The 12,656-nt window shown below is 38.8% G+C and overlaps 1 protein-coding gene across 1 annotated transcript in view; it reads left to right on the top strand.

Moving 5' to 3' along the window:
• The window catches only part of myo3b (myosin IIIB), a 110,578-nt gene that overhangs the window by 57,143 nt on the left and 40,779 nt on the right, over positions 1-12,656 (top strand). The window contains exons 24-29 of the mRNA XM_047370294.1: positions 2,196-2,216; positions 3,359-3,436; positions 7,760-7,965; positions 11,091-11,202; positions 11,315-11,477; positions 11,848-11,928. Coding sequence (XP_047226250.1) covers positions 2,196-2,216; positions 3,359-3,436; positions 7,760-7,965; positions 11,091-11,202; positions 11,315-11,477; positions 11,848-11,928 — 661 coding nt within the window. The remainder of the gene's footprint in view (positions 1-2,195; positions 2,217-3,358; positions 3,437-7,759; positions 7,966-11,090; positions 11,203-11,314; positions 11,478-11,847; positions 11,929-12,656) is intronic.

Below are 12,656 nucleotides of genomic sequence, written 5' to 3' on the forward strand. Positions count from 1 at the left end.
ATCTCTAGAACAACTGATAAGAGGAGACTGTGTGAATCAGGCCTTCATGGTAAAATAGCTGCTAGGAAACCTCTGCTGAGGACATGCAACAAGCAGAAGAGACTTGTTTGGACTAAAGAACACAAGGAATGGACATTAGACCAGTGGAAATTTGTGCTTTGGTCTGATGAGTCCAAATTTGAGATCTTTGGTTCCAATCACCGTGTCTTTGTGCGGCGCAGAAGAGGTGAACGGATGCCTGGTTCCCACCGTGAAGCATGGAGGAGGAGGTGTGATGGTGTGGGGGTGCTTTGCTAGTGACACTGTTGGGGATTTATTCAAAATTGAAGGCATACTGAACCAGCATGGCTACCACAGCATCTTGCAGCGGCATGCTATTCCATCCGGTTTGCGTTTAGTTGGACCATCATTTATTTTTCAACAGGACAATGACCCCAAACACACCTCCAGGCTGTGTAAGGGCTATTTGACCAAGAAGGAGAGTGATGGGGTGCTGCGCCAGATAACCTGGCCTCCACAGTCACCGGACCTGAACCCAATCGAGATGGTTTGGGGTGAGCTGGACCGCAGAGTGAAGGCAAAAGGGCCAACAAGTGCTAAGAATCTCTGGGAACTCCTTCGAGACTGTTGGAAAACCATTTCAGGTGACTACCTCTTGAAGCTCATCAACAGAATACCAAGAGTGTGTGGAGCAGTAATCAAAGCAAAAGGTGGCTACTTTGAAGAACCTAGAATATAAGACATATTTTCAGTTGTTTCACACTTTTCTGTTCAGTATATAATTCTAAATGTGTTAATTCATAGTTGTGATGCCTTCAGTGTGAAGCTACAATATTCATAGTCATGAAAATAAAGAAAATTCTTTGAATGAGAAGGTGTGTCCAAACGTTTGGTCTGTACTGTATATATATATATACACCCTACTTTCTTATAACTTTAAACTGACTGAACTATATGGTTCCAAAACTTGCAAGTTCATTTTGTGATGGTAGGCCAAAATAAAAATTTCCCTGCTCTCTAACAGTTGGTTTTGGAGATTTCTTATTTCCTTTACCATCCTGCTTGCTGAACGTGGTGACAAGATAAACATCAGTAGTTATCCAGCCTGGTTTGTCCCATTTCCAGTTGTTCTGAACATTTAAGTTTTTTAACATTTAAAATCTTGCTCTAAGATGAGATATTGGCAAGCTGAGGCGGGTAGCTACTGCGAAGATCAACACATACACTATATTGCCAAAAGTACATATTCATGAACCTTGATGACACCCTATTATTATTCTAAAATGACCAATTTATTGATGGACCAGCTGTTGCAAGCAATAGCAACATCAACTATTCTGTAAACATCTTCCACAAGGTTTAAGAGTGTGTTCATAGTTAGATGAGAAAACCTAGAATTGCAGTCTGCAATTCTAGGTTTTCTCATCTAACTAATGATGAAAGTTCCTAGACACAACTTAAAAAAGCAAGATATATATAGTATAGAACTCTTTTAGTTACATTTATTTGAGATAAATATTTAGGGATGCAAATACATGAATTCCCAGGATTTAATGAATTATAAATAAATAATTATGTATTATGGAGGCAGATTTAGGAAGGCCAGTCAGTCAGATCCCTTGGGAAAGATAATTCAGCAAATAAGTTGCCTCTGTGTTTTTTAATGTTTTGCTAAGGCAAGGTTACAGATTGCATGAAGGTATCAGCTTCTGCGAAATATACAACATTCGCAAACAGTTTCCCTGGATAACGCATACAACAGAAGTACTCCTCCTTAAACCAGCCAGGTACAGCACCTTGTTTCTAACCTTTATACAGGCGTTGAACACAGCTACAACAGTAGGTAATAGGAAGGGTCTGACAAATGTCTGATATTATGCTGATAAAATAACAGATATGAAGCACGTAAAATATCAGATGTGAAATCTAATAGGGGTCAGACGTCTACTCTTTCCCACAAATGTCATTATGCTACTGAAATAAAAGATTAGCATAATTTTGGCTTTTTATACATCTTAACTAGGGGTGCCAATGAGTGCGAAGAAACTAACTGTTGCATAGCCAACATCTAGAGACATGAAATTTCCTGATGGTTTAGAAACCCTCCTGCATGTTGAGTATCTTTACTTCCTGTCTATCCATTTCTCTTTTCCTTCTGTTTCTATGTGATTTGCCAACATGTGCTGCACTCAAAGTCTCCAAAATACCTATTGAAGGTAAGACTTTAGTTGCTAACAGTAAAATCTTCTAAATCTACATGTAGACTGTAGAGCAGAACCAAATTGCAAGCAGTTTTTGGACAAACACAGCCCTGCGAAATCAACTGAACGTCATAGTCAACTTTGAATTGTGTGCAGCTTCGCTTTTCTAACTTCAATCACAGTCTGGCAGAGGAAAATGTAAATCATCTCTTTTGAACTATTTTACCCACACAGCCACAATTCTGTGTTATCAATTTAAACAAATACTCTCTGATGACTCTCTTAGATAAAAAATAAAAACTCTTAAAATTAGACACAAACACAGACCCCATTTTGGGAAAAATAACCGTGGAAAACAGCTCTTCTTTGATGAACTTCCACCAACTTCCACCTACTCACTTATTCTTGAAGGGGAAAAAGACTTCCTAATAACAGCTCAGTGAGACTGATGCAATATATATGCTGTCTTGTTCTCAATCAGAGCCGGAGAAAAGTTGACAGAAACGGACACTTATAAAAAGTCACCAGATTAAAGTGGTGGCGTGCTTGTTAGAATAGTGAAAGTGGGTCCCAGATAATAATTTGCTCTTCTGAACGCAGATCATACACAAGTACAAAGTGTGAAAAGATCTCATTCTGTTCATGGGCCCAGAGAGCATACCTTTCTTCCTTTGAGCAAGAATAAAATAAAGTATTCAGATATGCACTTTGCTACATTGACTTGCCATAAAATATCTATCGCATCATTAATTTTGATGAAGCTATGAAAGGCAAGGGCTGTTAGAAAGCCTAAACTGTGTCCTCGTTAATCCGTCGTCATTCGGATGAATGTCTGCTTGTTGACGGCAACTCTTATCACCCGAAATGCTCTGCAATTTTTCCATGCCCCTCAGCAGTGCCGAATTATTCTCTAGATTGTTAGCTTTAAGTGTTTATCAGCTTTTTCTTGTATCTATGGCACTGCTGTGTATTCCCAGGTTGCCTGTTTAGAGAAAGGAAGTCTGGTATATTATCTGTCCAATAATGATACTTTTATCTCTGCAGAGGCCTCCGAGGACGAGCAGGCTGCAAATAAACAGCATCCCATTCAAATTCCCTGTGTGGAGTCAGATCTGTTTTATCAATCCAGGGGTTTAACTGTGAATGTTTGTGTTCAGGTGGACACCATGGAGATGATGCGTCACCCAGAAGAAACCACCAGCATGAGGAGGCAGACTGTGGCATCCTACTTCCGTGTAGGTGTTTATCTATGTATTTACCTACAATAAAACAACTGATGGAAATATTTTATTATTAAAAACAATTAAACTGATACATTCCTTAATGTCAGCTTGTGGTATTTGATAGCTATTTAGATTCTGCAGGGCATCTTATCATCTTGGAAAAAAAATCCAAGCCGCAATCTGTCTTTTTGTACTTCATGCACTATTGTATCAATAGCAACTGGTAGTAAGATCAAAGACAGACTAAAGACCGTTTGAAAGAATCTATAAAACACTCTGCTACTCAGTCCATTAAAAGAAGATTATTTAAACATATAATCATGGATGATGATTTAGCACTATCTATGATATTTACTCAACAATTAGCTGAATAAAATTAACATTATAATGTACAACTCAGGACTGAAATAAGTTCTGGTTTAACAGTGAAAGTGTAAAGGAGACATATGCAAAATCCACTTTTTCAGCCCTTGAATAGATTTTGTTGTGTACTTGGAGTCTGTAGGAGTGCAGAAAAGTTGAATTTAGTCTCTCCAGGTCCTGCCTAGATATCTTTATATTCTGTTTGGATCATATTTTTCAATCCGTTTAGTTTTCTCTGTTCCTTATTGCATTTTTTGAACTGTTACGTCACAGTATTTGCTGTGGAATAGTTAACAAGGTCATGGACTTCTGGCTCACCAATCTTGGGAATCTACCATTTTTATTCCTTGCTGTAATTTCTGTTGTCCAAGCTCAAGTATGCCGAATCTGCAAGTGGAAAAGTCTAAATGTTCAGCTGTAACCCATGTAAGCTATGCTCCTTAATGTAGTTACTTGGTATGAATGGAGATGGTTTAAATACAGTGATAACATGCCATTGTGATGGATTCATTTGAAGGCACGGTTCTGCAGGTTCATCGTGTTTATTTTCCTCTCACTCTGGGTCAAACTCTGTCTCGAAAATGGAAGGCTGGATCGACAAGTCTTCCAATGTTGTCATCTTTTATTCAGTGTGGGAACAAAAAATTTCTGCGCCGCTTGATAATTGAATCTCTGCTATCAAATAAAAAAAAATGGCCGAATAGGGGGAGTGGAACACTCTTTGACCTGAGGGCGGAGTGTGAAGTGCCTCAATAGCATTTAAAGAGACCAAAAACGAGTTGCTCTTAGACGCACCTCAGAACAGGGGTAAAAGAGGGGTCTGTGGAGCTACAATAACAAGGAGTTCAGACCAAAACATTGCAGTTCCACTTTATATAGACACCAACTGAATGATGTCAGAGTGAAAAGGAAGCATTTAAAAGCATGATATATCCCCTTTACAGTCATAAAGCCAATGCCATTTCAAAATAAAGTGGAAAATATCCAGAATAAAAGGTTTACTTCATGGTCTCATTCCAACTTCTGTTTTTACGTATGTCTTATAGGATCATAACAATGAAGGCCTCTCCTCAGATTACATTTGCTAACTTCCAATCCAAAGATAAATGTGCATGCATTGTTGCAAATCATTACAATCATATTGGTTACCAACTGTATGATAAACATTCTGAACTGACCAACTGCATACCAAGTTAAATCTGATCACTCCTCAATCCATTAGGAAACAAAGCCTCATATTTGTGGTGTGTTCAATTTGCCCTTGGAATTGGAAATGACTGTGTTTCAAGTCAGGAGATTCCCCTTCAAAGATTGCCCTGAACTTGAAATTTTAAATTGGAAAGTCTAGGTTCTCAATGCTGCCTGGAGTTTAGCACATAATATATAATGGAAGTTATAAACCATTAATTTACACTCAGTAATTTATATCTAGACAGTTTGTATCTAATTGGACCAGTTTGACACATGGACACACAGCTTCTGTTTTCTGTTTATGAACATTTTCATTTAGTGTTTCAACACATAAAATGGAGAGAAATACCTGTTATCAGTTTGTATTGCTAATATTAGTTAGCATCACAGCAATTAGCAAGGTCCATTGGCTTTGCAACTTGCATCTTAAATGTGCTTTGCTCAAAAGCAATTTATTTAACATATCAAAATTCTGACTTTGAACCAAATTGAATGCACCATTAGAGTAGGACACACTCACCTTGAATTCCAGTTGGCCAATAGTGGCGAATAATAATAATAATAACCCAGTGGTGAATTAATATGCTTGATTAAGTGCAGGACAAACCCAAATGTACTGTTGAATTGCACTGCAGGCATGTCCTGCATGCCGCCTTCTTATACAACTTTTCTATGGTGATTAAAGATTAGCAGTAAGTAAATAATGCACCAACATAACCTGGTTATGGATCTTATACTGTAGCATTCGTTATGTAATCTCCAGCTAACCCAGGCTTCCACAACTTTTTTGGACATAAGAGGGTCAACTTTGAGATGCCACTTTTAATGCACATAGGTCCCAAATGCAACTGATAGGAGTCTAACTTATTTTCTGATTAACTGAGCTTGGGGCATCCATAGAGAATATACAGAAAGTAAGACTTTTATACCATGTCTTGGTTCCAAGACCTCACCAAGGTCACTTTTGGAGCATTCATAATATTGTTATTATTAGTATGAATATATTATTTAATATTTAATATTAATATTTTAGCCAGTCAGTTATTTTCTACCGCTTCTTCCATAGTGGGTCGAGCTGGTGCCTATCTCCAGCAGTCTACCGACGAGAGGCTGGGTACACCCTGGACAGGACGCCAGTCCATCGCAGGGCAACACAGACACACACAGGACAAACAACCAAGCACACACTCATTCACGGCTAAGGGCAATTTAGAGAAACCAATTTAGCTAACAGTCATGTTTTTGGACTGTGGGAGGAAGCCGGAGTACCCGGAGAGAACACGGGGAGAACATGAAACTCCGTGCAGAAAGACCCCCGGCCGGGAGCATTAACAAAGGGACTAGCGTTGCAGCTACACTTCTTAGCTGTGAAGGGTGTTATAAGGTGCAGAGGTTCATACCAGCCTATAACCCATGGCTGGGATACCAACAATAAATTACACATACTTCATCAATGGTACAGGACTTGATTTTTTAAAATATATGATTAATTTCGTCATCCTTAGACCCATGTAAAACATGTCTTCCGAAGCACCAACATGCATGGCAACAAAGGAAACAGTGTGACATTAGCTGTAGGGAAATTGTCATTTGCTACTGAGTCTAACCAAGAACCCATTTGACTGCACACAGCAACACAATATCAACATAACACTCAGGAAAGCTTTACATATGGTGGTCTGCATGGTGGTGCAGCTGCTAGCGCTGTTGCTTTGATGGAAAAAGGTCCTGTGTTCATATCCTAAACAGGCTCTTGCTGCATGGAGTTTGCATGTTCTCCCCAAGCATGTGAGGGTTCTCTCCAGGTATTCCAGCTTGCTCCCACAACTCAAAAATAATCATGTTAAGTTGATTGGTCTCTCTAAATTGCCCTTAAGTACCTAAAGGTGTACCTTTCCAAGTACCTAGTGACTGCTGGAGAAAGGCACCACGACCCTGTAAGGTTTAAGCGCAATGCATGGATCAAATATTGATAGAAAAAGAGATTTTAACCAGGGCCTTCTTGCTGTGAGGTGACAGTGCAAACCACTGTTCCACCATCCCGCCCGCTCAGGTTTCAATGTATCCTAAAAGTGCCTTAAAAGCATCCAAGCCAATTCCAATATTACATTTAAAGCAAACATAAAATCTATCATTTGGTTTTTGAGCACAAAAATCATCAAATGAAACTCCTCAATTTCTTTTGGTACATAAACATTTCTGAACACAAAGAGAAAAAGGAAAATCACAAGTTTCAATGAAAGCAGTCAGTGTGAGAATAGAGTCCCCAGATTAGTAAACCTGTCCACCACATTTTTCATCAGCTAGCTCCTCCTGTCATTTCACGTTTTGGACTCAATTGCTGTGTTACTGGGAATTTATTTTTAAAATATGACAAGACAGCCTAAAGGATTCTGCTGATGCATTGACATATTTCAGAAGTCTTCATATTTTTAATTGGTAGTATCTTATAAGTACTTAGTTGTAAATGTTTTATACACTTTGCATTCATACACATTTGTAATATTATGAAACCCCAGTATTAGGATAGTTTAAAAAAAGTTTAATAATGCAACAAAAAAAAAAAGTATGATGATTCAAATATTTGAGTCTATTCTATGAGACTTTAAAACAGCTCAGTAATTTTGGGACTGAATAAATTTGCCAGGTACTGTTACCTCTACATCAGGCTGTCTGGGAAAAATTTAATAGTTTTTCCACTTTTTGATATGCATCCATAAAATCAAAGTTTTTACATTGTTCTTGCTGTGCCTCTTCTCGTTTTTTTGTCCTACTCCGCAGTACTCTCTGATGGACCTGCTCTCTAAGATGGTGGTGGGCCAGCCACACTTTGTGCGCTGCATCAGACCCAACGACGACAGGCAGGCGCTGCACTTTTGCAAGGAGAGGGTGATGGTGCAACTGCGCTACACTGGGATCCTGGAGACCGTCAACATCCGCCGGCAAGGCTACTCCCACCGCATCCAGTTCGAGGAGTTTGTCAACAGGTTGTAGTGGTAACGAGATGAGGTTGTCTTTTACACTCTGCATCGCTGAGTGTCTCCTCCAGAGGGGATGCGGAACAAGTTAGCGCTGCTCTGTATCACAGAAACACGAGCTCTTTAATTAGGTAGAAGTTCAAGTTGAGCCGAGCAAGAGGCTGAGTAATTGGTAGTCATTAGTGATAGAGCAGAACCTAATCTTAGGAGTACTTTAACTGGGTGGATACTGTAGTCTGTGAAATATATATAAAATTCAAACAGGGTGGAATTATAATTATAAGGGGAGATGCATTTTAATGGGTTTTCTTTTACTATTCATAATGGGAGTTTGTTCTTGCACCAAATGACCTGGAAAAGCTCAAACCTAGCCTCCCTTTTCCCACTGGTATTATGTCAGAACACAATTAAAACAAGCTCCATCATTAGAGGAACTTTACATAAGGGTGCTTTTCTTCCAAAAATGTGGAACATGATCTGATAACTCTCACTAAGCACCACACAATGCTTTCAACATGGCTCGTCCAAACATTCAAAAGTGCAAACTTGAACATCCTGAGTCATTTGAAGGAAAAAAAACAAAAAACCAAAAAATTTTTAGACGGATCTGTGAGAAAACCCCTCATGCTTGATCAATGTTGCTTTGAAAATATGCATCCACTTCTAATGTAGAGGCTTTTAAATGGTCTGAAATTTAATTAACTTGGGCTTTTGGCCAGTAGGAAAAAACTTTGAGATGACTGGTTAGTCTCACTGCTGAAAGGAAGCTTTAAAGTGTTTGTTTAATTTTGGTGAGCTGAAACTTTGAGCGAGCTTATGATGCATTGCATGTCCTACTTTTGCTCCTTATATCAGAGTGATTTCTAGAGGATCATGCAGGACTTGACATGAAAACATTTTTTTTGTTGTCTTTGTACGTGTGATTCTGCCAACTGAAGACTGTGCTGCTTCAGTTTTAACCTCGAGTTTCAGTCCGCATCATCCCACCTGAGCCCGGTCGGGGTTGTACAGACAGACCCGAATGGCTAAACTGCACATTTACTGAAAAACTGATTTAAATTTGTGCTCTCATATCAAAGGCTCGTCTGATGTTGCAGTGCTTTGTATTTACCATCAAAGAAATAACAGGTATCAACAGGAATTAGTATGAAAGGCTTTAGACTGAGGCGGGGAGGGGAGTTCAAAGAACTTTTTTCTTCTTGTTGTTCTTTTCTTGACCATCTCCGGAGTGCTGGAGATGAACTATGGGCTCTGGAGCCTTGATGTCCCCATGCAAATACTCAGAGCCACCATGTTCTGGGCTGCTATTCTGTAAGCTCCAACAAAAAACCCTGGATTCAGACACTGTGAGCAATAAAGAGCAGCGGGCCGCCTGCATGGTGACAGGTCTGAGATGACTGCATCTTCAATGGCCTCTGATATGGACTCATCTTATTTCTGAGATGAGTTTTCAGAGCAGCTGATTTTCAAACTAATTTGAAAATCTCGATTTGCTTTAAAAGCAGAAACGTGTTTAAACTTAGCTACGTGACACGCGGGACTAATTTCTGTAGGACTTCATGGTTATCAAATATTTAGCATTCACAGGAACTAAATTAAAGAGGGAGTCAGGAATAACTTTTCTTCTGTTTGCATTGTTTATATCCATTGTTTTTTTTATTTTGTTGTATTTGTTTTGCTTTTAGGAACACACCAACTTCATAAAAGCTTTCAAAAATGTATGTTTTTATATTTCCTTTTTTAACTTTAACAGGTACTAACTTATTGGCACCCCTGGGAAAGATGTGTTAAAATGTTACATTAGGAAATAGTTTATTTGAACAAAATTACTGTTGCTACACTTACCAACACCACTGACAATTCCTATGAAATAAATGTACCTGAGGCATTTTTATCTTATGTTTTACTTTTCTTTTAAGTTGAGTATTAAGGAACGTTTCATTATTAATATTTGACTTCATGTTTCCTTGAAGTTTAAATGTGATGTGACAAGAGGCACAAATTTATAGGAAACTGCTAAATCGGAAGGACAAAAGAACATGCTATTCAAACGCAAATATCATGCTCTCTAACCACTAGGCCACTACTCTGCCAGTAGTGGCCTAATTAAAGAGATTTTTCCAAAATTAGTTAGACATTATTCTTTTATACAGCAATATATGAGCTAATGTACTTCTTCCAAACAACTATTTTTTATTGCATTCTTCTTATCTTTAATGATGTTACTGTTTATAAAAAGACTAACTTGTTTATTAGAGCTTTCAAAAATTTTAACAGCATTTGTTTATTTGCTGTCACTTATATTATTATTTCTTTCAGGTACTAAACTATAGCACTTTCTTACAGTTAATGGTAACACTGATAATGATGAGTGAAAAGCCTCAAAATACATTTTATTGTAGTCTCATAATCCACCATGGGAAAAAAGTGAAAGACAAACCCTGTAAAATGAGTACACTTATTGCATGGGATGTTCCCATATTACGAAATGTTTTATTTGACTTTATTTATAAAATGACTGGTACCAGAATTATTTGCACCCCTCATAGCTTCTATAAAATAATTCTAACTAAAAAAAATATTTTTACTTCACTTTTCTAAATACACTGACAAACGTTTAATTAGAAATCCACCATTTTGTTTCCCTGTGGAATAAATATGCCATGACACCAAGGTCAGTGTCTCCTGGTCTCTCTTCAAAATGGAAAAGACAAGAGACGGTGTCTTTGAAGTAAAGCAGATGTGTGCAGATCTTCATAAAGTAGGATATCACTACAGGAAAATAGCTACTTGGTTTAACAATTGAATCATGAATTGTAAAAATTTAAAACCACTGGAACTGTGATAACCAAGTCTGGATGAGGACCCAGGTTCACCTGTCCCCCAGGCAAAGTAAAGAGGATGGGAAGGGAGGTTAAACAAAATCTCCTAAGCTCATTGTTGGAGAACTGTAGTAAATAGGCTTTTACACATCCAATAATTGGGGTTCCATTAATTGTGGCAATGGTGTAGTTAAGAAAGTTTTTATTTTGTTATTAAAAAATATTTTGTTGGCAGTCTCAGTTCATCTGTAAATTGCCATCACTGAATGATTTCCACTTCTGTAATTTCTCTTATGTTTGTTTTTCTCACAGATATTATTATCTTGCATTTCGAGCTCACCAGATACCTGAAACAAGCAAAGAAAATGCGGCTGCTATATTGGAACGGGCCAAACTACAGGGCACAGTGCTGGGGAAGACAAAGGTAGCATGATTAATAACATTTAAAGTTTAATAACTGGGTAATGTGTGAAAGATGTTTTATTATTATAAATCTGAAGAAAGAGAGCATAGGTAAACTAAATGTGTTTCTGAAGGTATTTCTGAAGTATTACCATGTGGAGCAGCTGAACCTGCTGCTGCGGGAGGTGATTGCTCGGGTGGTGGTGATGCAAGCTTACGTTAAAGGCTGGCTCGGGGCCCGCCGATACCAGAAAGTAAAGGACAAGAGAAACCGTGGAGCCATTATCATCCAGTCAGGTGGAGTTCTGTTTAAAAAATATTCAAACGTAAAACTCGCAAATGAGTTCCTGTGTTTTCTTTTACTCTGTAATGATGAAACAGTTGCAGTTTAAACGTGAAGCCGATTATTGGATTCTTTGTGATTTGTGTTTGTAAATCTTCATGAAAGAGATGGTTTGATAACCACAGGTTGACCCACATGGGTTAAGAGCAATGCTTCAGAGCAAACAATAAGACCTCATAGAGTTCAAAGGAAGCCGTTCTATGGCCACCTGGTTTAGCAGTGTTTTGAAGTGGGATCTTGTGGTAGTATATGCAGTCTATTTTGTTTCACAGAGGTAGGTCAGGCGATCTCTCTCACATACACTGTTCCTCCCTTTTCATCTAGCCTGGAGGGGCTACGTTGCACGGCAGAACCTCAAGCAAATAAAGAAGGAGCGGGAAGAAGCTGCAATCCACATACAGTCAGGTATTAAATGTTTCTGTGCATCATGCAGTGATGTGCAAACATCTGGATTGTCCAATGTGACTCTGTGTGGGAGAAAATTTTCAAAAAGAATGTGGATTAAGGTCTACAAACCTTGCATCTTTGTGAAACACCTGTTTGATCTCCACGAGTGGCCCACGAAATAGTAATTATTAATTAATAATGCATGGAGAACCGCATTTGAAAGTTTGGGCAGCATTTGGTCCCCATGTTTCTGAAGAACCGCGCATACTGAGATCCGTCTTTCCTTTCATCTCATTCCCAGTAAAGGCAAGAGAGGGGCTTATCCCTTCTGTTTCCTCATGACTTCCTCTCTCAAATTCCTGGCCTATTACACAGCTCTCACATACCAGAAACAAGATGCCTTTTTATACTGTCAACCTTTTCATCTGAAATGTAAATTAATTCTTACTCAGTGTGCCTTGACGAAGATCAAAGTGGGCACATTAACCTTCCCAGCCCCAGCCCCCCAATTCTTGGAGCCTCTCAGTGGAGGACAAGAGAGGGTGCCAAAAGGGGCTGGAGAGAGGAGGGCAGGGGGAGGAGATCTGGCATTTTTTCCTCTGGCTCTCTTAAGGGTTGCCCTCATCTAGCACATGGAGCTTCTCAGTCGCCTGCACACCTTGTGTAAATGTGCTCCATTAAGCCCTTGTAAATAAAGCTGCTGAATGGGTAAACATGGTTTTGGTGTGAGGAAAGCCTCTCTGTCG

The sequence above is a fragment of the Girardinichthys multiradiatus genome, chromosome 7 (assembly GCF_021462225.1).
Source record: "Girardinichthys multiradiatus isolate DD_20200921_A chromosome 7, DD_fGirMul_XY1, whole genome shotgun sequence".
NCBI classification, from domain to species: Eukaryota; Metazoa; Chordata; class Actinopteri; order Cyprinodontiformes; family Goodeidae; genus Girardinichthys; species Girardinichthys multiradiatus.